This window comes from Lepidochelys olivacea, assembly GCF_965140295.1.
Source record: "Lepidochelys olivacea isolate rLepOli2 genome assembly, chromosome: 11".
Lineage (NCBI taxonomy): Eukaryota > Metazoa > Chordata > Testudines > Cheloniidae > Lepidochelys > Lepidochelys olivacea.
In genome coordinates, this window is record NC_140421.1 from 66,193,055 (window position 1) to 66,219,374 (window position 26,320).

Here is a 26,320-nt window from a genome sequence, read left to right on the forward strand (position 1 = left end):
CTTTGAGCAGGGGGTTGGACTAGATGACCTCCTGAGGTCCCTTCCAACCCTGATATTCTCTGATTCTATGACAAGCTGGAACAACTGCAGTGCACTGACTTCAGATGTTTTCACAGCAGTAGAAATGCAGCACAAAATGGAAGACGCAAGAACAAAGCCCGGCCACGATCCTGTTTTGCTCAGTTCTGCTCATCTTAGGCCAAGCCCTCTACCTTGCAGAGTCCCACTGAATAGAATGGAATAGCTTGCAGGACTGGGCCCTGATTTCCCAGAGTGCTGAGTGCATAGTCATAGCTCCCACTGAGGTCAAAGGCAGCTCTAGTGCGCTCAGGACTTTTGAAAAATGAGGCTTGTGCCAAAATGTGGATTCAGGAGCCTAACGTTCAGTTTCTCTTTCTGAAAATCTCAGCCTTCATCTATGAAGTTTGCTTTTAATACTGCACATGGCGGTACTCCGATAGTTATCCCCTTTTCAAGGGAGAGAACAGAGAGAACAAGAGCTTTGCACTGGAATGAACGAAGGCCCCTGCAAAAGAGCAAGGCAGGACTGCTGGCGTGAATGCACCCACCTTCCCTCCATCAGCGTTGTACTCTTTCTCGTCACCTTCCAGGAGTCTGGCCAAGCCAAAGTCAGTGATCTTCACATGGGTTGGTGATTTTACCAAGACATTCCGGGCTGCCAAGTCCCGGTGAACCAGTCTCCTCTCTTCCAGGTACATCATTCCCTGGGGGACACAAAACGTTTCCTTTAAGTCAAATAAACCCTTAAATATTTTTCATATTTCCCCCCTCTTTTTGCAACCTGTTTCCATGATATCTTGAAAAACAGAGTATCTTATTATTGTATTATAAAATAGTACTGAGAGCTCAGAGCCACATGGATGCTAAGAACTGTACATAATGAGAGAGTCCTCACCACCAATAGCTTGCAACCTAGATAGACAAGATAGAGAAAGGAAGGATTATCCTCCCCATTTTGCAGACAGGGAACCTGAAGCACAGAGAGATTAAGTGATTTGCCCAAGGCCTCAACAGGAGTCTGTGGCAGAGCTGGGAATTGACTCCGGATCTCCTGACGCCCAATCCAGCTTGCTAATTACAAGAAAATGCTCCTGTTCTATATCCAAAGCCTCTGAGCTGGATATAAATTTTCAATATTCTTAGTGAATTATGGGGAAAACAACTCTGTGTTCCTCTGGCTGCAATCCAGTTGCTTTTCCAACCCCATTAAAACTTTACCTCTTGCATTATAATTGGATATAAGATCAATGGTCAATGTCTTTTATGAGTGTATACATTCTGTTACAAGTAGTTTTGTTAACAAGCCGTCCAGGTGTCTTAACAGATACGGTAACACATGCCCAAATTGTCTGGTCTGCATCTGCTCTAACCATTTACTTAGTCTGATGACAGACTAAGCGCCTGCGATCAGCATGTGAGTTTACAGGAGGCTTTGTGGCACTGAGATCACCACCAAAGCTTAGCCTTAGTACTTATATGGAAAATGCAAGATGCCCTGAGAGGGTTACAAGCCTGTAATTTCGTAGGGAGGAATTTATGACATTAGCAGTCATTATAGGGACCTGCAGATGAAATTACATGCCTGGCAATTACCCTTACGGTAACTTTTAATATATCAACTCTATAACATACACAGTAGTTTAGAAAAAACATATTGGAAGCTGTAGTATCATGTAAAATGATCATTTGAAGAGTCACAGTCAGTGATTGAAGTAAGCACATTACTCAGTATCATGGGCCAGATTCTGATTCCCTTACACTGCGAGGCTACACAACTGGCCCTATGAATATCTACAGCTCTGGGTCTAGGTTAAGGCACTATTCAATTTAATGTGGTCGAATCTAGTCCTGTGCTGACAGAAAAAGGGGACACCTCGACAGAAGTCACCAAAGGGCACTTGGAAACGTATTTCAGCGAAAAGGAAACCAGTAGCCATAGCACTTCGCTTTTAACAAGACGGGTTCAATGCAATCAACACAGAAGGTTATGAAAGGCTCATGGGGGGGCCTCAGCATAAATTCTATTTTATTTTTAATGCAATATATTTTGCTGCAGTCAACACGAAGAGAGTTCGGACAGGGACGTGGGGACTATATGGCATACAGCAAACAGAATTATTTTTAAAAGGTACTTTTAGTGGAAGCAAGCACTCTCTCATGCCAATTACAAACCAGTGCTGCTGGTGGCTGAACATCAGAGCCGCACACTTTGAAGGATTAAGAGTTTCTGACATCAAAACAAAAGCTGTGGGAAAAAACAGACAAATAAATCTCACAGAGCAAATGGTTATGAACCAAGCATGTCATGAAAAGGCAGACTGCTTCAGATGGTATCGTGATACTGTATAAAACAATCCAATCGATCAGTACCAGTGACATTCCAGGATACAGAAGTAGCAGCATCAACAGCAACAATAAAAGCTGACAGGCGCAGAGGAGCACCTGGTTTGGAGAGATGTATGTCTTAGGGGAGAATTTATTAAAGGGCATACTCTATCGCCTAGTAAAGAGGAGTGGACAGAAGTTGATAAAAGTAGAGGTAGGAACTGAAGAGAAACAGTTAAATGAAAAAAAGATTCCCATTCAACATGAAGGCAGACAACTAAATATTGACAGTGCTTGTATACAAATGCAAGAAGTCTAAATATTAAGATGGATGAACTTGAGTGCCTGGTATTAACTGAGGATATTGATATAATAGGCATCAGAGAAACTTGGTGGAACAATGATAATCCATGGAAGATGGTAATACCAGGATAAAAAATATATGGGAATGACAGAGTAGGTCACGCTGGTGGGGGAATGGCACTGGATATGAAAAAAACCTAATCAAATATAGTAAAAATCTTAAATGAAACAAATTATACAATAGCATCTATGCGGATAGAAATTCCATGATTGAATAATAAGAGTATAGCAGTAGGACTATACTACTGACCACCTCACCAGGATGGTGATGGTGATTGTGAAGTGCTCAGGGAGACTGAAGAAGTTACGAAAACAGAAAACTCAATAATAATGGCAGATTTCAACTTTCCCCATATAGACTGGGAATAAAATTTCTAGACACCATTAATGACTGGTTCTTGGAGCAGCTCGTCCTGGAACCCACAAGGGGAGAGGCAATTCTGGATTTAGTCCTAAGAGGTGCACAGGATTTGGTCCAAGAGGTTAACCTTATAGCAACCATAACATAATTAAATTGAACATCCCTGTAGGGGAGAAAATACCAAAGAAACCCACCACAGTAACATTTAACATAACAAAGCGGAACACCACAAAAATGAGGAGATCAAAAGGAAACAGAAAATGAAATGGAAATCAAAAGGAACAGTCACGAGAGTGCTATGCCTGCAAGCACTATGGAAACTTTTAAAAAACACCGTAATAGAGACTCAAACTAAATGTATACCCCCTTTTTTTTTAAAAAAAAAGTAAGAGTTCCAAAAAATGCCACCGTGGCTAAATGGAGTAAAAGAGGCAGTCAGAGACAAAAATACGTCTTTTAAAAATTGGAAGTCAAATCCTATCGAGGAAAATAGAAAGGAGCATAAATTCTGGCAAGTCAGGTGTAAAAGTATAATTAGGAAGGCCAAAAAAGAATGTGAAAAGCAACTAGCAAAAGGCACAAAAATTAATAGAATTTTTTAAAGTATATCAGAAGAAGGAACTCTGGTAAACAACTGGTGCGGACAGGGGGTGATCGAGGTGCTGAAGGAGCACTCAAGGAAGACAAGGTTGTTGCAGAGAAGCTATATGAATTCTTTGCATCGTTCTTCACTGCAGACAATGTGAGAGAGATTCCCACATCTGAGCCATTCATTTTAGGTTACAAATATGAAGAACTGTCCCAGATTGAGGTGTCAATAGAACAGGATTTAGAACAAACTGATAAATTAAACAACAGTAAGTCACCAGGGTCAGATAGTATTCACCCAAGAATTCTGAAGGAACTCAAATATGAAAATGCAGAACTATTAACTGTGATATGAAAACCTATCACTTAAATCAGCCTCTGTATCCGATGACTGTCAGATAACTCATGTGAGGCCGATTTTTAATAAAATGCTCCAGGGTTGATCCAAGCAATTACAGGCTGGTAAGCTTACCTTCAGTACCAGGCAAATTAGTTGAAACCATAGTAAAGAACAGAACTGTCAGACGCATAGATGAACACAATATGTTGGGGAACAGTCAAACAGCTTTTGAAAAGGGACATCATGCCTCACCAATCTATTTAGAATTCTTTGAGGGGGGTCATCAAACATATGTACAGGGAGGATTCAGTGGATATAGTGTACTTGGACTTTCAGAAAGCTTTGACACAGTCCCTCACTAAAGGCTCTTAAGCAAAGTAAGCAGTTACAGAGAGAAGGTCCTCTCATGGATCAGTAATTGGTTAAAAGATAGGAAAAAATGGTCCATTTTCACAGTGGAGAGAGGTTAAAAGCGGCATCCCTCAAGGATCTGTTTTGGGACCAGTGCTATTCAACATATTCATGAATGATCTGGAAAAAGGAGTAAACAGTGAGGTAGCAAAGTTTTCAGATGATACTAAGTTACTCAAGATAATTAGATCCAAAGGAGACGGCAAAGAGTTACAAAGGGATCTCCCAAAACTGGGTGAATGGGCGACAAAATGGCAGATGAAATTCAATGTTGATAAATGCAAAGTAATGCTAATTGAAAAAAATAATCCCAATTACAATTACAAAATGATGGGGTCGAAATTAGCTGTTACCACTCAAGAGAGAGATCTTGGCATCATTGTGAATAGTTCTCTGAAAACATCCATATGCTGAATCACTCAGATATGCTGAATCACTCAAAAAAAGCTAAGAAAATGTTAGGAACTATTAGGAAAGGGCTAGATAATAAGGTAGAAAATATAATTCCACTACATAAATCCATTGCACACCCACACATTGAATACTGCATGCCATTCTGGTTGCCCCACTTAAAAAAAGCTATATTACAATGGGAAAAAGTACAAAGAAAGGCAACAAAAATTATTAGGGATATGGAACAGCTTCCATATGAGGAGAGATTTAAAAGACTGGGAATGTTCTTCTTGGAAAAGAGAGGACAGAGAAGAGACATGACAGAGGTCTATAAAATCATGAACGGTATGGAGGAAAGTGAATAAGGAAGTGTGATTTACCCCTTCACATAACACATGAACCAGGGGCCACCCAATCATAGTAACAGGCAGCAGGTTTAAAATAAACATAAGCAAGCACTTTATGCACTGCTGTATCACCTTGTGGAACAGTTACCTTGGGAAACTGTGGAGGCCAAAAGTGTAACTGGGTTCAAAACAGAATGAGATAAGTTCATGGAGGACAGGTCCATCAATGGCCATTAACCAAGATGGTCAGGGACGCAACCCCATGCCCTAGGTGTCTCTAAATTTCTGACTGCTAAAAGCTGGGGCTGGACAAGCAGGGGTGGATCACTCAATAAAGTACCCTGTTCTGTTCACTCCCTGTGAAGCATCTGTCTCTGGACATTGTTGGAAGATAGGATGGACTTCCGGTGTGACACAGTATAGCCATTCTTATGCTCTTAAAAAGTTACCCTTAATTCAGGAAATCCCGATAAGGCTGTGAATTTATATATTTCTTGTTTAGTGTACCCTGTGCTAGGTAATAACTTGAGAGGACTCCATGTTTCTGAACTGGCTCATTATTAAGAGAATTATTTTCAGAGATGCTCCAACTGCAACCTCACTTTCCAATGCAACCTCTAAACTCTTCCTGCAACCTGCAACCTGTGCTCTTCCCTCCAAGTTCCATGCAGTTTCCCATACTCATCTTCTTTCTTGTACATTTTTGCTACAACAATGTTCCCTAAAACAGAGGACTCCATATGCACCTGTTTAACCCCTTCTCCGCTTACACATCTTACAACATGGCCTTAATTTTGTGAACTAGAGGAAAAGCATCCAAACCTCCACCACCCTGGGATCACTCCTTAAGTCCTTATTTGGGCAAAACTCCAAATAATAACTTCAAATGAGAGGTTTACCTGAAAAAAGATTCATGGAGCCAATCCTGCAAAAATAGTCATGTGGGTAGATCCTCTTGGCAGCATGAAGTTCCTTTTGCAGATTCACAACCTCCAGGATTGCATGTGCTTTTGGGAATATCCAAGTTAAACAACATATTGATTTTCCTCTGCATCCGATTAACAAGGGCTGTGCATAGTGGGCCATGTATAATATAAACAAAGCGCAACAATGGAGGGAAGGGACGGGAGAAACCTGTGGTCATTGCCACAGCACCTTTTAAACATATATTATGCTGGAAACATCGTCTGAAGACCTTCTCAAACCTGGCAGGAGCAGTCTTATATATGTACGTTTAACCTGTGTATAAGATGCAGGCATATTGCGATAAAAAAATAAATGAATCTGCATTTCACAGCTGGTGTCAACAGCACCCAGTAGATTTATGGTCAAATATCAAACGAATATTTTATGTGAGATACATTGACAGAGCTATGAGACACCCTTCCAATGGGGAGAGGGAGACTGATTTCTAAAAAACTACATTAAAAGCCTGATCCTGAGAATGTTCTGGTCTGCTGTCCATGAGAACACTGAAATTCAACACCTATCATGATCAGCCCCCTCCAAATGAGGACTGCAAAATGCCATCAGAATATAATTTGACTGGACAGGATTGTACAGAGGTCTGCGGGTTTGTGTCTCCACTGGTACCCGAAAATTCGCTAAAAGGTGTGATTTTTATGATGAGACATTAAAGGGGAAGAGCCAATGCTAAAAAGGCTAAAACATAAACCGTGGTTGCTTCCACGATCCTTATGCCCAGATTAACCTCCTACAGATGTTAGGATCGGCTCTGACTAACCCATCATCAAAACCTCTTCACTGCAATGGTTTCCTCACTGAGGAGATCATTGGAAGTGCAATTACTAACAGGATCCGCTAACATACAATCACTCTCTGAATCAGCAGTTAATGCCAGTAAGAAGTTAAACACACACTGCACACAGTTGGGACACAGATAAGTTTAGTAAGCCATTTTTGAACGTTAGCATGAATAAGGATCGGCCTGCTATTTATAATAATCATACCCCTCATCCTAACCCAGTATAATAACCACATACAGAGATAATAACCTGTACTACACCTCGTCTTTACTCACACATATATAACATTAAATATACTTAGGCTTTGCAGAATTTCACGTTTATTTTTTGATAATTTTGATGGATAATATTGATGTTTATTTTTAAGCTTCTTTAATTTTAAGTGAGTTACACTTTCACAGTTGCACGGAATTTTGTGTATTAAGCATTTTTTAAGCTTAAAAGCATTTTTTAAGCATGATTTAAATGTTCACAGTTGCAGAAAATTATGGGAGCGTCAGACAATAATGATTTAATGACAGTCTCTAATTTAAGTTCTTGGGCAGTATTTTTCTTACTTTGCCTATCTGTAAATTTCCATTATTATTTTTTGTCAGTTTGAGTGTGCAAGGTGAAATCAACATTTATCGATAAAAATTGAATCTTTCCAAGTCTAAATATAATATACTGTATATAGCCAAGGACTCTTTTACTGTTTGATTATGCAGCAGTCCAAATGCTTCATAAAATTCTTCATTTTGTAAATATACTGCATAAATGGCTCTCCAGAAATCTTGGGACTTCAATAAGATAAGACCAATGAGCACCTGAGTAGGTCACAGACAGGGGGGACAGTGGGAGGATTTTAGAAGAAGAATTTGTACTGCTCCAACAGAGCTTAGGAACCCTGCAACATAAAGGTCTTCTCTAGCTGCTGAGCTCCGAAGAGAAGATTCATCTGTGAACCTTATAAGCTCCACCAAAGTGGGGTCCTAGTAGACAAGACTGGTTGGGAATGGAGAGGGCCAGTGCTTCTCCTGAGCCCCTTAGGAGCTCTGCATCTGATGGGGATGCCTGGTGAGTTTGCTGGGGCTCCCAGGCATTCCACAGGTCAAACATCTCTCCTCCTGACAGCTCCTCAGGCTTGGTTTGAACCTTAACAGCCCCCCTGGCTGCAAACTCTTTCTCAAGCTGGTATAGTCACAGCATACAAACAGAGAAGTTAGTGAAAAAGGTTAAATACTCTTGCTGGCAGGTGGCAATATAACACTACTTTATTTCTTAGGGCTTGTCTTAGGGTGATCATACACAATCCCCCTTTTAAGCCCTGTCTCAGATATCACAACTTTTTTCTGGCAAAACTGGGCATTTGCTCTTGCCAACTGACGATCGTGTAGCAGGGCTCTAGCTGTCAGCCCTGGGCGGCCATTTCAGGCGGTGGGAATTGGGTTAGCAGCAATGCCAGGTGGCTCAGGCCAGCCCTGCACAGGGGAGGAGTTCAGGCCAGCCCCATGTGGTGTCCCATTTTCACTTTGGGAAATACAGTCACCCTAGCTTCTATAGACAGGGAGTTAGTGTGTGGCAAGCTGAGCTGTAAATCTACGTTGCACTCGCTTGCTGCGCAATCACTGTCTGTGTGGACCCTGGTACAGGGCCACTAGAAATTCCATCGTGCACGTTGACCTGTTCCCCAGTTCAAACAGAGTATATCAGTGCAGGAGGGAACTTTTAATGTACAGCAGCAGGGGCCACAAAGCCAATTAGTGCATCCCATGCTAGTGCTGCTGTTGATTTGCACCCCAGTTTGCGGTGCATTATCTCTCTACTTAGACAAGCCCTTAGAACCCTAACGCTCAAAAACAAAGTGACAAAACAGGCTGCTCCCTAAGGTAGAGAGGCACAACTCAAGCCAGCTTGTTCTAGGCCGCCTCTTTGCGGATTAACTGCTGAGCAGCCAGATTGCACACTTGGATCAGAGCCCTCTAGCCTGCAAGTCGGACCAGGAAGCCCTCTACCATTTAAAGTGACAGCTTATAATTTTAACAGTTTATAATACACCACACACACCTTCCCCTCATCCAGGGCTGACGCTTAGGAGACCCTCGCCTCCTGTACAGGCCTCCCAGAGACAGAAGGGAAGTTAAAGCTGAACGGGAGTGATTTTGGTCAGGTCTGGACTCGTTTAGCCGAGAGAGACTGCTATGGCGGTAGAGTCCTCTGCCATATTAGACTTTACTGCATCATTCTGATGGCCTTGCTGAATAATCTAAGCCAAGTCTAATACTAGGAGGGCTCTGCCTATTGAGTGCATAGTACACTACATAGAATCACGTACATAGCACCATACATTAACCAGGAGCTTTACTAACCTTGCAGAGGGCCTGGTGCTGCTCCATAGAAGACAACAGCAAAACTCCTATTGCCTTCAGAGGTGCAGGATCAGGCTCGTAGGAAGATAAGGTGGTTTTACTGAGAAGGAAGGCAGACAGGTAAGGGACACTGGGAGACTCCAAGGCAGGAATGGTGCGTAGGTGCCTAACTCCCATTAAAAGTCAGTGACAGGCCTCCATCTGCCATTTGCGCTTTTGAAAATGTCTCTTATAATTAAATACAAGAACATACGTGTAGTTTGAATGGGCCAAATTCTGCTCCCAGTAACCCCCTGTGCAATATCCATGACTCCAGCAGGGTAGCTTAGGTGTAACTCAGAGCAGAGCGTGGTCCATTATACAGGCTCAGAATAAGAGGCCTTTCTCACATTGGTTAGGGATTGTTTGCTGGGGTCTCTGAGCTCTCAAACAGACTGCAACTCAGAGCCCTCAGCTCTGATTCATCAGTATCCTTCTGTGAGAAAACTGGCATAACAGAAAATGAGAGGACCAGTAGACAACGCGTTTGTAACAAATAAAAGCACCCTGGGACAGAAGAAAGGAGACTTCTTGTCCAAAAATTCCAGGGGTGAAGTTAAGACACGAAACAGCTTCATGAGTTAGATAAAGTGCTGCATTGCGGCAGAAAAGTCTCTAATAGGTTCATAAAGCATTAGGGCTGCTGCTAACGTAGGCATCCAGAAAGCAGGGTAGCCAAGGACTGCGTGGAAGTAAAAGTATGTAGAGGGAGATCTTTTCAAAGAAATAAAATTGAGCTTCTCAGATGTAACCCTGAGTTATACATTTGTCCCCTGAGATTCCTTGCCTTCAAGAGGTGGGCACCTTTGCTGTTTTTTTACTTTATCGCCGAGCATTACTTTCTGTAGCTATCATTTGTCTCCCAGTTCCTGAGGGCAGTTGTTGAGCAGAGCTGCATTTTGTACAGCTCGTGATCGAGATGTTGCAAGTCTGGGCTGTTCAGACATTTTTATTTGATTTTTTTGGGTACCTTTTTGTACTTTTCAAAGGATCACCCGTTCAGCACTCTTTGAGTCTTTCACAGTTGCTGCAAGTTGCTTAGGAAAAGTCAAACACTTCGATTTCAAAAGAGCTCTGTCTGAAGTCTGCTTCCATAAGGTGCTTGTGTGACAATGTAAGGCTCCAGTTCAGAACAGCATTCCTACTCAGGAGAGCACTGATGCATGTACTTAAGTTGCACTGAAGTCAAAGTGCACTCTGGGATAATTAAAAGGGATGAACTGAAGCAGGTATTTAAGTGCTTTCCTGAATTACTGAGGCCCCAATCCTGCAAATTCTTAGGCCTAGTCCACACTTGAAAGACTACTGGTGTAACTATGATGGTTAGAGGGGCGATTTAGTGTGGCTATAATAAACCAGGACCAGCCCTAATATACAGTTATACCAGTATAAAGGTGCCTTATACCAGTATAGTTATTCCCCTTCCCGACAGGAATAAGCTATGCTGGTATAAGCACTTTGATATTGGCATAACTGCATCCATACTAGCAGGGTTGTACCACTTTAACTATAACACCATAGTTTAAAGTGGTAGAACTTTTGTGTGTAGACATTCCCTTACTCATATGCTTAATTTGTCAGCTTCATGGGACTACTTATGCATGTAAAGTCAAACATGTGCATAAGCGTTTGCAGGATCGGCGGCCTAATTCTCCATGGCAATTTATTATTATTTTAAATAAAGCTGTACTTATTCTTCACAGTATTACAAGTGAGCAGATGTGCTGTAATAACTTCCCTGTTCCAGGTGTCCCTAAACCACTGATTCCCAGAAGCTGGGATGGACGACTGTGGATGGATCACTCGATAAATTCAGTTCATTTCCTCTGTAGCATCTGGCACTGGCCATTGTTGGAAGACAGTAATACTGGGCTAGATGAACCATTGGTCTGACCCAGTAAGGTCGTTTTTATGTTCTCAGTGTGACTAGTATTCTACTCTTGAGTACAAATATTAACTTCTCGCAAAGTGGAATGATGAGGAGAGAGAATGTTGATCTGACTCTCCCTAGGAAGCTAAAGGAAGTCAAGGGAGGCCTGACTTACTCTGATAATAACTTCAGCTTACCACAGCCATACCATGCAGCAGAATCATCAGACAGGTGCATGAAGCTAGGAAATTTCAAGCCAACGTAGGACCTCATGGATTTTAATCTGCAGAGCTGGCAGGAGTACATCATCTTCTTTTCTTCTTAATAACTTGAAGCTTGCTTAATAACAGAAATCATCAGTAAAGACAGCTTGAAATGATCATCTCTCCTCCCCTTTCCCCACTAAAAATATCGTATAATTCTACCTAGGGCGAAAGCTGAATACACTTTCAAGGGAGAGAGGCACCTTTTGTTGTCAGAAGCAACTGGGGCATCATCTAGGTCGTGGGAACTCCCTGAGATAACTGTGGGGAGGAAGAACTGAAGTTGCTCTGCAATATATTGACTCAACTGCCCAGGATTTTTTAAAAACACTCATTCACGGCAGAAATATGATTTGCTATGTGGTTCTGTCGATGAAACTAGACCTCCGGGCCATTCCCACAGCGTGGAGATAGTGAGGGATGATAAAAGAATTAAATCCAATTGGCAGGTACAATCGAACTGGGGATTTACAGCCTGCATTATGCAATTCTTCCACAAGATCAGTTGCTAAGGTGTTCTGAAAATGCCTACTGTTCAGTGAGCTACCGTGGAGGCTGGGGATTCGGCACTGTAGCCTGACCCCTGGCCTTCAAGTTGGGGGTGGTTTCACCCATCAGGCTGTATGTGGGTGAAGAGAATGTCCTCCTTGCTGGATTTCCTCTGCATGGAGGAAGAGAAGGACTTAGTTATTCTAAAGCACATGTCCTTCCTCCCTGCTCTCTGAGGGCCTGTCTTCACTGCAGAGTTAATTTGAGTTGTAATTTTGCCCTGAATTTGAGTTCCACCCCCACACAAAAAGCCTGAACTCGAGCGTGATGGTGCTTTTAACTCAAGTTGGCCGGCTCAAGAAGCACAGGTACAGGTTATAGCTCAAATTAGCACAACTCATCAACAGTTAACACAATTGCTCCATGCTGCTCAAGTGTTCTTTTGCAGCATGCCAGTATCACACAAGATAAGTTAACTCCCCCTGAGTTAGCTGAAGCATAGACAACAAGTCAATTCTGCAGTGAAGACATAGCCTCAATGAGATACAAAATTAAAGGAGTTAAAACAGAACTGGACAAAATGGGGCAAGGAAATAATATGGAAAGGAAATAAATTAGTAACCAGGGAGATAAAACTTTAGATTGGCCAGTTTCAAAGAATATGCAGGCTGGGCATGAAGCTACTCCAGAATAGCATGTGATTCATAAAGAGAGAATGATGGAGCTGGAAGGGGAAAAAATCAGAAGCGAAACAAAGTACATATTGACTTTGAAATGTCCAAATGCCCAGAAATCATCAGTTTCAGTTTTAGCAGTTTCATTTCAGCCCTTCATTCGCCCAAGGCAGATTTGTGCCCTTTACTGCTTGGAGATTTTGGGGATGAGACCTTTAAAGCCAACGTGTCTGCTGTGGATGGACATTGAAGATCCTGTGGCACTTCTTGCAAGAGGAGTTTGTCCCACTGTCCTGGTGAAACATTTCTCTCCCTTCATTGTTTTTCAGTGTGCCATTCATCTCTTACTGCTTGTCCCACCCCAGAGAGGTCTGTATATGAGGTATAAATGTGTAAAATGGCAGTAATAGTATGACACACAAATTAGGAATCTAAAAATTGTATTCCCTTCCTCTGCTGGGAATAGGGTTGCCAGGTGTCGTTAAAAGTCCGGTTGGTGGGGCTTGCAGGGTCCCTACCTGGCTCCGCCCAAGTCCCCGGAAGTGGCGATATGTCCCTCATCTCCTACGTGGAGGCATAGTCAGGGAGGCTCCGTACGCTGCCCCCGTCCTGAGTGCTGGCTCCGCCACTCCTATTGGCCAGGAACCATGGCCATTGGGAGCTATGGGGGTGGTGCCTGCAGATGGAGGCAGCGCACAGAGCCGCCTGGCCATGCCTCTGCCTAGGAGCCGAGGAACATGTCGCCACTTCCGGGGAGCCCCCTGAGTTGAGAGCCCCCTGGAGCCTGCACCCAAACCCACTCCCGCACCCCAACCCTCTGCCCCTGCCCTGAGCCCCTTCCCACACCCAAACTCCCTCCCAGAGCCTGCACCCCACACCCTCTCCTGAGTCCCCTCCCACACCCAACCTCCCTCCCAGAGCCCACACCCCCTCCCACATCTCAACTCCCTGCCCCAGCCCTGAGCCCCCTCCCATACCCAAACTCCATCCCAGAGCCTGTATCCCAACCCCCTGTCCCAGCCCGGAGTCCCCTCCCACACCTTGAACCCCTCATTTCTGGCCCCATCCTGGAGCCTGCACCCCCAGCCCAGAGCCTGTACCTATTCTATACCCCACCCCCTTCCTCAGCTCAGAGCCACCTCCCACACTCCGAACCACTTTGCTCCACCCCCCAGCCTGGAGTCCCTTCCTGCACCCCAAACCTCTCATCCCTGGCCCACCTCAGAGCCTGAACCTCAACCTCCTGTCCCAGCCCAGTGAAAATGAGCGAGTGAGTGAGGGTGGGGGAGAGCGAGCAAAAGAAGGAGGGGGGATGGAGTGAGCGGGGGGTGGGCAGAGGCAGGCTGCCAATCACAGTGAAGACATAACCAAATGGTTCTTGGTTCTCCAGTTACCAGAAATGATTGGGAGAGGCTGTAGAAGAAATTTAGTGAAGTAAGGACTTCTGGGTAGGAGGTAATTCTCTAGCTCTCTGCTAAACCACTTGGAGTTTGATGTCTCTGTGCTTGCTCTGCCATGTCGTATTACTCACAAGGGCTTATAACGGTAGCACCAACCAGACAGGTGCTCTTTAAAGGCCGTTTTCTCTCCATCACCATCAGTGCAAGTAGAGGAGAAAGCAAGGCAGAAGCCACTGGGGATTCCAGTGTGAGAAAGGGACCAAGGAGCCCTGCAGCATGTTTCCTTCCAGTTTGATGAAGCCGTTCCACAGTTACACTACAATGCCTGGACTCTGTAGGTTAGGCTTTTAACAATAGGGTTTAATAACAGCTAGGTGAAACTGGAATGGGCATGGCTTGTCCTTCTCTGAAGTATGCTCAGCACTGGTTCAGATGCAACCATTGCTAACATATGATGGCAACATTTCCTAGTGTAAACAAGGCCTTTAAGTACTAACTTCTTAGTAACCGAAAGTTTTCTTGCCAGTCAATTAACACTCATTGCCAACTGATTAAAGTTAAGTGCCTGGAAGCAATGCAATTTATTATAACAAAGATGGTTAATATGTAACTTTGTTTCAAAAATCATAATCCTAATAACCTGTGCTACACATGAGAATATATAAAAGAATCTTCCTATTTCTGAATATTGGAGATTGTAGGGCATTCAGTTTTAAAGCCACAGATGGTCAAAAACTCATGAGAACTATTTGGTACTTTTCGAGATGGTTCATATCTGAGCACTTTCCATTTGAAAGATTTGTATCTCATTTTTGTCCTCCCTTACATTAATCTCTGCAATTGTAATAGCACTTGGGCCTTCCTCTGAAAAGTTAGGTGGGCAAAATAAGTCTTCAAAAAGGAATTTCCAATGCAACTTTAACTATGCAGCTGTGACTCAGATTCCACGGCCAGAAGGGATCATTGTGATCATCTAGTCCGACCTTATGTTTAACACGGGCCCTAAGATTTCCTCCCAAAATTGCTAGAGCAGATCTTTCAGAAAAAAACATCCAGTCTTGATTTAAAAATCATCAGTGATGGAGAATCCCACCACGACCATTGGCAAATTGTTCCAACGGTTAATTATCCTCACTGTTAAAAAAATTACACCTTATTTCCAATCTGAATTTGTCTAGCTTCAGCTTCCAGCCATTGGATCATGTTATACCTTTCTCTGCTAGACTGAAGAGCCAATTATTAAATATTTGTTCCCCATGTAGATACTTATAGACTGGAATCAAGTCACTCTTTAACCTTCTCTTTGTGAAGCTAAATAGAGTGTGCTCCATGAGTCTCTCACTATAAGGCAGGTTTTCTAATGCTTTAATCATTCTCATGGCTCTTCTCTGAACCTTCTCTAACGTATCAACATCCTTTTTGAATTGTGGGCACCTGGACTGGATATAGTATTCCAGCAGCAGTCTCACCAGGGCCAAATGCAGAGGCTGCTTTCTTACCAGTGCTTTCTTAATACTCCACAGTTACAAGTGAGAAAACCTGGCTTTCCTGAAACATTAAGCATGTATAAAAGGCTCAACTCCTCACATGGCCAGTAGACTACTAACCAATGTGTTATCCGCCCCCTCCCTGCTACCACTGACCTCTTGCCAACACAACTACAATTGGGAAGGTATATTGTGTAGTGCATACACTCTCTCCAAGAAGTGTATTTAAAATGGATTACTTCTGCTCCTTAGGCAGACGATCAATAGAGATGTGGACTGCAATAAGTACAGAGATGTCCGTGGGCTGCAGTAGTTATCCTCTGTCTCTTTAGAAATTAATTAAAAATCGATGATGTGTGCAGCCTATTAATAAGGCAACCTCCAGATTAACAGATACAAGCCCAGCCTTCTCTGGGTTGCAGTAAGTGTATGGCAGAGTGCAGACTTCAAACAACGGAGTAAGTATTCTGACTCAGGATTTCACTGACTCGCAAAATTCCCCCACTATTTCTGGCCCCCAATGACAATGCACTACTTGTTTGTGAGGGGCTCAGTAGAAGGAATACATGCATTAAGAGTTTAGAGTCTCTGTATGTATGTTGTTGACTTTCCGTACAAGACCTTCATTGTAATGCACAACCTGTAACAGCCAGCACAGACCTAAAGGATCCCAGCAACCACCTTCTGGAAGAGGGATAACTTTGTAGGAGGAATGTCATTGGTGTGAGCTGGTGAGCCTGAGCATGCAAACTGTTTATCTGACTTCCCTGACAAAGTTCTGATGATAACAGCTTGCCATCCTGAGAATACTAATGACCTATTTGCAGCTGATGATGGAGATCCATTGAGGTGATTGTGCTAACAGTGTCTGAATGTGGACTGGAGACAGGGCATTCTTGTTGCTGGTCTCCAGCTGTCACAGTTCTCTCTGGTACTGCATTCAGAGCTTGAGTTTGTTAGCACTCAAAGTACTGTATAAGGCGCATGTTTCTAGACAAGCCATTGACAGACGGATCTAAAAGCCCCACCCAAGTCCAGGGCTCCACTGTCCTATGTACTATGGCACATGTACATAGTAAGAGACAGTCCCTGCCTCATACAGGTTACAATCTAAATACACAAAGTATCATTATTCCCATTTACACAGAAGGAGCTGAAAGATTAAGTGATGTGCCCAAATCACAAGGTGTCTGTGACAGAGGTGGGAACTGAACTCAGAGCTCCAGAATCCCAGTCCAAAGTTTTAACCACAAAACACATCTTTCCTCTCTAATCTACAACACTGTCTTGTTTATTCTTTCTGATTTCCTTCCGGGGGATTACCATTCCCACTCCTGGGGTGCTGTTATAAACTGGCGGGGTTTTACGATGTGACATTGCCCAGATGTCAGGGTATAATGCAAATTATTACAATAAAATATATAAAACAATAATTCTTTCCTATGGGAATAGATTCTGCCCATCCTGAGGCCCACCTATGGGAGACGTTAGGACAGCTAAAGAATTTTATATGACATTTAGCCTGTCCTACCCTTTGGCAGGGCCTGTTGAGTACACAAAAGCTATGTTGTTGCTGGTTAACTTGTGTGTACAGATGAGAATCATACAACTTAGACTGTAAGCTCCTTGGGGCAGGGACCACCTTTTTGTTGTGTGTTTTTACAGCGCCTACTGTAATGGGGCCCTGATCCATGACGAGGGCTCTTAGGCACTACAGCAATGAAGATAACAACTGGAGGACATCAGATTTGCATTACACAAAAATATTTCTATTTGTCCCTGAGAACAGTTGAAATGGGACCTTTAGACCCCAGGATGCGCATTTTATAAAAGCATTTTTGGTTCAATAAAGAAGATCCATATTACCCCATATTCTCATCAAATTAAGACCCAAGTGAAGTTTCACTTAGTGGCCCCTTCAGGTCAACATTATAGGTGGGCCACTGTAACTTGCCCTAACCGTAAATGTACTTATTAAAGTGTCCCCCCCCAAGTCCCCCCCCCCCAAGTCCTCTGAGTTGTGGCTAACAGCTTATTCAATAATATTCAGCTGCTTACTGAAGCTCCCTTCAGGAATGTGAAGATATTGCACTCCTTACTTATGAGTTCTTTGGAAAGTGCCTCTCAATGCTTTAGTGTGGGTGATGGGTTGCCCCATGAAGTCCTACTGCTTGAAAACCAGTACTTTAGTATACCCATGTGCATTATACAGAGTGGGACATGGAAGGAGCTGTTTCCCATGGATCTGTCATCTGGACAAGCTATTCCATTCCACAGACAATTATGCGTTCTACAGAGAACAGGGATGAGGGTACAAATATTTTACTCTGGTTTATTTTTTGCGTTTTCTGAGCAGGGCCAGTATCCAGGTACCTCGTAGAAGCTACGCTATTGGATCACAACATGTCTTCAATGTAGTTTAAATACTTTCAGTACCCTGATTCAAGAGTTCTTGACTAAATTAAAGCCTTGAACTTCCAAACTCTGTTGCCATTAGGTTTCTGCACATTTCTTAGACATCCACAGCACCGGTAACCATAGTTACCTATTCCATGCTAGCTTTTGTTTTTAATTGAGAAACTTGTCGTGATTTATGGAACAGGACAAACTGGTCAAACACTCAGAGTATGCCGATGGATAATAGGTGGAAAAAAGTACGAAACAGGTTATTAGCATAATTCAATGAGCCTAGATATCGTAGAGATGGAGTGGGTGAGAGAAACACATTTTGGTTTCAAGAGTCGGATTTTTTTCCCCAGCTAAAATTACAACAGATCATGGCAGTTGTATGTTGACAGCAAGAGCCCAGAGTGAGAGTCAAGTTGTCACCATGCCCATGTTAGTTCTGTGCCTTCGACCCGAACACCCTTTGTTGAGTGTTTAATAAGTCAATGCATTAAAAAAAAATCATGACGCTGTTTTAAACATGTCTAATTTACCCAGGAACACATGAAAAGGCTGTAATTGTTCTCAAGCTCCATGCTCTTTTGGCATATGAAAGAGGTCCTTGGGGAGCAATGAATCAGGAGAGGAAGGATGGTTCAGTGGTTAGGGTGCCTGCCTGGGACTTAGGAGATCAGAGTTCTGATACCTCCTCTGCCACTGACTGCCTGTATGACCTGGGGCAGATTACTTAAATACATAAATATAAAATAAATACATTAAAGAGTGAGGGGTTCAGAGACAGACAGATAATCAAAGGGCTTGTCCACATGGTGTCCAGCCTGCACTAGAGGCTTGTAAATTCGAGTTCACAGGAGCGTACTGCGCAGTAGCTGGCTTGCGCTAGAAGTCCCCTGGTGCATGTTAACATAGCACTGCGTGAAACGGGACTACATTACAGCTTCTTCAGGAACGTCTTGTACATGCCAGCAGGATCCATGAGGTCCAGTTAATATACACTAGAATTTACAGCCCTCTAGTGTGGTCTAATGCACCCTGTAGAGAAGCCCTAAACAGAGGAAGACCTGTTGCGGTAGCAAAATACAGTCTAATGCATGTGGCCAGCAGACACATGTAGAACAAGTGATAGGCAGCTATCAGTTATTGTAAAGGCCACAATGGCTATGAGGGACTTCCAGCAAGATCACAAAGCACAAGTGTTTAGCTCAAGAGGACAGGAGTGTCTCTGGATGGAAAGCTCTATAAAGAATCTCTCTCTCCCCATTCTAATTTTCTTTTCTTTTCAACGTCACAGTCATGAATTACAGAGACTGGTAGCAGAGAGGTGCTCTCTCCCTGATGTGATACGAACTGCCAGGCACAAAACCAGTGCAGGGGAGTGAGGCCCTTATGTCACTGTGCGTCAGTGTGCAAGGTAAGTGATGATCTGGTAGAACGTGTGTGTATTCATTTTCCAGGCAGCTCCATAGTGACCCAGATATTTACATAACTTAAACCACAGTAACAGTTTGTGCTGTGCATCCGCAAAACATTTGTAAATTGGTTCTACCTTATTCTTTTACATGGGTTTTTCAAGTTCACCAAGCGTCACAATGCCACACAGAAGTCTAGTTTTAAAGTTATGGACAAGTCTTCATAATGTTCTTAGAGCAGAAAAAGTCCTGATTGCCTAAGTCAATAATATCTAAACATGTTTGACTCAAGCTTTCCAAAACTGTTTGCCTTTAGGGAGAAGCCAAGCATAGAAAGTTTCAGCTCAAAGAGCTAGGTAAGGTATGAGCCGAGGGTTCTAATGGAAATCTGTAGCATAGCAAATCCTGTAATTAAGGCTTCGCCTTTGTCACAGCTGCCACAAGAGTCATAGATTCCATGATTTTCATGTTTAGTTTTAAAAAAATATCCATGACTTTTGACAGTTTAGGATTTTAGCATACGGGTGGGCGGGTATGAACAAGCTTTGCTGAAGAGCTTGAGCGCTTCCAAGTTAAAACAGGTCACTAGAAGAACAGGAACAATGAGAAATTAGGGTTATTGCTTTGTCATCCAGGGTAACATGGGAGTTTTTCCACTGACTTTAATGGGAGCAGGTTCAAGTGCAGAGTGACTTATGAGTCTTAATCCCATTGACAGACTTGGGCTCCTAAATCAGCTAGGCACTTTTGAAAATTTTACCCACAGGCACAGAATGGGCGTGGTGGAGCAGAGAGTCCAGGCATGACAGGGTGGAAATCGTGGTTGCTGTTGCAGAACGTCAAGCAAGCACCAGGAATGTGTATTTAAATGGTTTTAAATGATTGGTTTAACGAGTAGGCTGCACTTTTCAATGAGAAGTTCAAAGACAATTCCAACTATTAGAATTCTAACTCCCTTCAGCTCCTTTAGAAATCCAAACCTTTGTGTTTAAGAAAAGGTTCATAAAAGTGATGCATACTGTGACTTTTGCCTTTTTTTGCTTGTCACTATAAATTTATGACTTTTTGCCCTTTATCCCACACCTAGGCTGTGACTTTCTGCATAATTTACAATGACAAACTGCAAGCCCTAGCTGTAGAATATGAGAGGGGCATTGCCTAGAGTAGCCAAAGCCCTTTTCACCAGGAATCAGCTCCCTTCTTCAACCTGTCAGAGTCCTGGTGGGGATCTCGTGCTCTTGTCCTGCCTCAGGAGGCATCTCCTCCATAGCTACCATAACATCGCTCTTGCTAGACCCTATCGGCCCTTTTGTCCGTACTGCTGTTTCACCCTACAGTCCATATCATTTAACATTCACCTTCTTCGTCAAGTGACTTGTTTGTTTTGAAATCAAAACTCTGGTAAAAGATAATATGGGGTCTGACTCAATACCCATGGAAGTTAATGCAAAGCCTGCCACTGATTTCAATGGGGTTTGATGAGGGCCAAATACACCAGCCCCACTGTGCCCACTGTCCATCTAAATCTCTCTGGTAGAATTTTTCTAATACACCTGTTTTTCCTGGCTGCTTCACCCACCGTTGCTTCTCTTCCTCTTTCAGATTGTCTTATAGCTAGAAGGTGCAGCTGTGGAAAATTCACCATTTCCCCAAGGATTTAATCATGGGGTTTTTTCATCAATTAAAACTAAGTGGCACCAGACTTAATATGTTTCTGCAGTTTGACTGAAACACACTGATTAAAACACATGCCTGAAAAACACCAAGATGACCCCAAGAGAAATGTCACAAAAAGGTCTTTAGGAGAAAGATTCTTTAAAGACAGGGGTTAGGCAGAACCAGGCTGTCACTGAGAAATCCAGTTGCCATCACAAAAATATCACGTCAGTAATTGCCGCGTTGTCACCAGGTGGCATGAATATTAACTGAAAGTACTTCTCTTCGGCAGGAGCCACAGTAACTGACAATCACATCAACTGTCTTATTACTCACAAGATCATTACCCTCACACACACACAAAAGAAATTTCTTCCCCTTTTCCTCCCTTCCTCCCATAAAAATGGTCACACGTTCTTGAAATAATGAGGTCAACCATACTGCATCAATATGAAATTACTTTCAATGTATTAGCCCATACAGTACAGGACATATTCAAACCTCCACTAATAGGTCTTGGTAGTAAATGATGTTAATTAGAAACTGAATGCTAATGATTTGCCAGATATGCAGAGCATCAGCCTGTCAGCTCTGCAAAATATGGATTAAATCCATTTTGGGTCTCAGAAATTAAATTAAATGTAGTGGTTGCAGTGCCATTCCCATTCTGAGAAGCCTGTAAGTCACCGTTCTTTGTTTTCTTTTTGATAAAGTTTAGAAATGTTTTCCTACCTGGTGAGCGTGTTTTTGTTTTGTTTTGTTCTGTTTTTTTTTATAGCTTTAGTTGTTCTAAGAGATCAGGAATTCTATAAAGTTTTACTGAAGAAAAACAAAAAACCAAACACTTGGCTCTATATTGATTGATAGATTTAAAACAGAGTTTAATGACTGGTCACATGGTCACATGGCTCTTTCTTATTTCTAGCTGCTAAGGCTATGTCTATCCTTCCCTGCAGTTCAGAAGTCCTGTAGGACTACCTTAATGTGACCTAGGAACCTTTTCGTTCATGCCACATGGGGGAGTTATAGCACAGCGCTTTGGGAAGCACTATTCACACACTCTGTAGTCTGAATTACAGGGCAGTACAGATATGCCCTTGGCTAAAAATATGCTAAATACTTTTTCTAATAATGGGCCAGATTATCCTTTCCTGCAGAAAAAAACACTGGAGGGGACCTTTTATTTGGCAATCTCTCTAAGGAATTCCCTGTGGAAATTAACCCAAATTGTTCCACCAGAGGGCCAAGGGTGCTTTTCCCCCTTGTGGAAAATCTCCACCCCTCACCCCAAGCCTAAAGGATCCTGCAAGATCTCTGAAAAAGTACGGGCTAACTGCACCAAGCCCCCGCCTTGTGGACCTCTGGTTCCAATAGAGCCCCCCCATCACTGACTCTCTATGTAGCCATGGTGGCTCCTGGGAAACCCAGAAAGCATCCACAGAAGAGTTAATGCAGACGGGGACTGTTTTACCTTTCTGAGGCATCTTGGGCCTGATCCAAAGTCCACTGAAGTCGACAGGAAGACTTCTATTGACTTTAAGAGCCTTTTGGGGTGCCAGATGGAAGACAATGTGCTTTCCCTGCTCTTCTTGTCTTGCCTGATTCTACCACATCTCCACAAACAGGTGGGAAACTGGCATGTGGAGGACCTTTCCATGAACACATCTCAGAGGGCACAATCTGGGACACTGCTGTATCCTGCCGTCATTGCCACACAGATGTTGTGCAATCCTTACAGGGGAGGTGGCAGCTCACGTGATCACAAATGAGATGGCCAAAGGTCCCTGCGAGAATCTTGCTATTAAAACATGGTGCATGTTATAAGAGAGGTTGAGAACTTCCCCAGGAATGCGGAAATTGCCAGGCTGGTCATCATTTGGTCCATCTAGTACAGAATTCTGCCTCTGGCAGTGGAGAGGACCAGATGCTTTGAAAGAAGGTGCAAGAAACCCCACAACAGGCAGAATGGGATAACCAGCCCGTCTGTTTTTTTATGGGGTGTCATGTCCTATTGCCTTTCCACAGTGGTGTGGTTCAGCACTTCCTTGCCAGCATAACATACTGCTGGATATACAACCCTGTAGGGTCCCTTGCAGAAACTCTGGTAGTGACTTTAGCCAATCTGCTACCTTCAGACACAATGCCATGGGCTGCTCTGAAGGAAAACAAAACTATTTTCTTTTCCAATAAAATAAGATGCCCTTAAATTTTTTTAAAGTACTTTTTTTGTTTGTTTGTTTGGTGTTTTTGTTTGTGTTTTTGGTCTCATTCTAAAGCTTGTGAGAAAACACAATTAAAATATTTTGGCCCTTTTATTTTATGGATGGCATATTTAGCACAGCTCTGATACGTACCATCTGCTTCATTTGAACTGCGAACCACTGAGCAAGACAGCGAATGTACAGGAGCAGCAGTGTATCACAGACCAGGCTACTGCTTCACTGGCAGATCTATGCAGGACAAGCCGAGTTCCAGCCAGCTTCTCTCTTTATTTTCAGAGTGCTGCAAATCATTAACTCCCCAGCTCCTCAGAAGCAATAAGCTTTTCAGAAGGTCGGTTAATGCACGACTCTTTAATACAAATATATTTTGAATGTTTTATTTTGCAATAGGCTTGCTGCCACTTCGATGGTTAAGTCTGTTCCTGTTTCAGGCCTATCACTCCCTAACCTGCTTCATTTTTGGATACATGCACTACTGCTAATCCCACGCTTTCAAACATCATGAGCCAGGCCCCCAAAATCAGAAGATTAAAAAAAAAATCTATATTATGTGCCTTTTATTTGCCTTCCGGTGTCTGAGCCTTTAAGGTACATTTTGGTCAGAATTTCAAACTTTTCTTGTCTTTTTTTTTAAATGAAAGCTGAGATTCTCATGTAGCTTGTTGATTCAGATAACTGGGGCTTTAAGGAAAACACCAATATTGTGAGACGTGCAATAAAAATCACAGAAATGGGAGGTGCAAAGAGACATGGATAAAGAAAGCAGCTTTCCAAACCCAAACCCTTTTTTCCAGTAGTTCCAATAGTTTGGTGAACCTTTTTAACTCCTTGTTAGTATTGTTACTGATGTTAAGCATGTGAATAAATCTATGAACTTCCAGTGGGGCTAGCTATGGGCATAAAGTTAAGCATTGGGGTTTAAGATGACAGGTGAATATAACTAAGGCTGTGAGTCTGTCACGGGAGTCACGGATTCCGTCACTTTCTGTGACCTCCGTGACTTCTGCGGAAAAGGACCTAGGGGTGACAGTGGACGAGAAGCTGGATATGAGTCAGCAGTGTGCCCTTGTTGCCAAGAAGGCCAATGGCATTTTGGGATGTATAAGTAGGGGGATAGCGAGCAGATCGAGGGACGTGATCGTCCCCCTCTATTCGACATTGGTGAGGCCTCATCTGGAGTACTGTGTCCAGTTTTGGGTCCCACACTACAAGAAGGATGTGGATAAATTGGAAAGAGTTCAGCGAAGGGCAACAAAAATGATTAGGGGTCTGGAACACATGACTTATGAGGAGAGGCTGAGGGAACTGGGATTGTTTAGTCTGCAGAAGAGAAGAATGAGGGGGGATTTGATAGCTGCTTTCAACTATCTGAGAGGTAGTTCCAGAGAGGATGGTTCTAGACTATTCTCAGTGGTGGAAGAGGACAAGACAAGGAGTAATGGTCTCAAGTTGCAGTGGGGGAGGTTTAGGTTGGATATTAGGAAAAACTTTTTCACTAGGAGGCTGGTGAAACACTGGAATGCGTTGCCTAGGGAGGTGGTAGAATCTCCTTCCTTAGAAGTTTTTAAGGTCAGGCTTGACAAAGCCCTGGCTGGGATGATTTAATTGGGGATGGGTCCTGCTTTTGAGCAGGGGGTTGGACTAGATGACCTTCTGGGCTCCCTTCCAACCCTGATACTCTATGATTCTATGATTCTGCAGCAGCTGGTGCTGGCTTCCGTGACCTCGGCAGCGAGCCAGGCAGCCTCTGGGCCAGCAGCAGCAGCAGTCTGGGTGTGTGGAAGGGGGCTCAGGACTAGGAGCAGGGGTTGGGGAGTGCTGGGGGCGGGCACTTACCTTGGGGTGGGGGGCTCCCTCTGGCATGGCCCCCCCTGCAGCTCCTAGGTGCCGGAGGGGTGGGGGTGGGGTCTCCGCGCTGCGCACTGCCCGCAGGCCCCGCAGCTCCCATTGGCTGCAGTTCCTGGCCAATGGGAGCTGCAGAAGCTGGCACTTGTGGCGGGAGCAGCGGAGTGCCTGCCCTGGCCCCTGCTTCCGCTGCCTAGGAGTCGCAGAGATGCGGAGCCGGGTAGGAAGCCCCTGCCAGCCTCCGCCCCCAAGCCCTCCCCCCCCCAGAACCAGCGGGGGGCCCTGGGCCACATGCTGCGGCCTGGCATCCCCCTCTCCCAGCATCCCCAGACCTCCCCCACCCTGCCCGCAGAGCACCCACGACCCCCTGTCCAAGTTTTAGTCAGGGCAAGTATTTTTAGTAAAAGTCCTGGACAGGCCAACGCCTGTGAATTTTTGTTTACGGCCCATGACCTGTCCAGGACTTTTACTAAAAATACCCGTGATTAAAACGTAGCCTTAAATATAACAAATATTAACAGGGGAGAATTAAATAACAGGGATTAGTATAATGAGCAGTGTCACAGCGCACCAACTGCATAGCCACCGTCAAGTGTTTTCTAAGCCTCCTGACCGAGGTGTGTTTTAAGGAGGGATTCCAGGGTGTCTGCAGATTTGTACGAGGAACATCGCTGTTCTATGAATGGCGGCATAGGAGAATTCATAATGTTATGTTGAGGGTTGGATGGAAGTCTTGTTGAAATTGGCGAGTCTAACAGCCACCTTCCTTCAAGATAAACGTAAAAAGCAATTGAACTCCTTTATAGAAACAAAGACGAGCCTCGGCCCCAAACATAGGCCACGCACCAGGCTGGAGTAGGTGTTAAGCCAGGTGGCCCAAGGGTTTTCCCAGAGTCTGAGGAGAAATGGCGGGGCTGGGGATTGATTAGATTGCAGCTGTATGTGTGAGAGAGAAATATAGCAGATGTCCAGAGAGAAAGCAGCAGAAAGTCAAGGACAGCCAGAGAAGGACTTTTGTAGCATGATCCTGAGATAAAGCTAAGAGTAAGAGCATTTGGGTAAAGTGCTGGATGGAAAGAGACCTGAAATTGTGAGCAAATAAAATGTCTCTCCTGCTGTTTGATTCATACTGTGTTTAGGGAAACAGATCTTTTTCTGCGCATGCTTTGTAAATAAAGAGGATTGCATCAAAGAAATATCTAACTCCATCGTCAATCTGTCCTCCTAACAGAAACAACCCACAAGACCCAGAATACAGGCTAACTGCTTATGTCAAAAGTGGTAACAATTATTGATG

General features: G+C 43.6%; 1 protein-coding gene across 1 annotated transcript in view; it reads right to left on the reverse strand.

Annotated features, from left to right (window-relative positions):
* The window catches only part of ERBB4 (erb-b2 receptor tyrosine kinase 4), a 976,023-nt gene that overhangs the window by 36,971 nt on the left and 912,732 nt on the right, over positions 1 to 26,320 (reverse strand). The window contains exon 22 of the mRNA XM_084642839.1: positions 570 to 725. Coding sequence (XP_084498965.1) covers positions 570 to 725 — 156 coding nt within the window. The remainder of the gene's footprint in view (positions 1 to 569; positions 726 to 26,320) is intronic.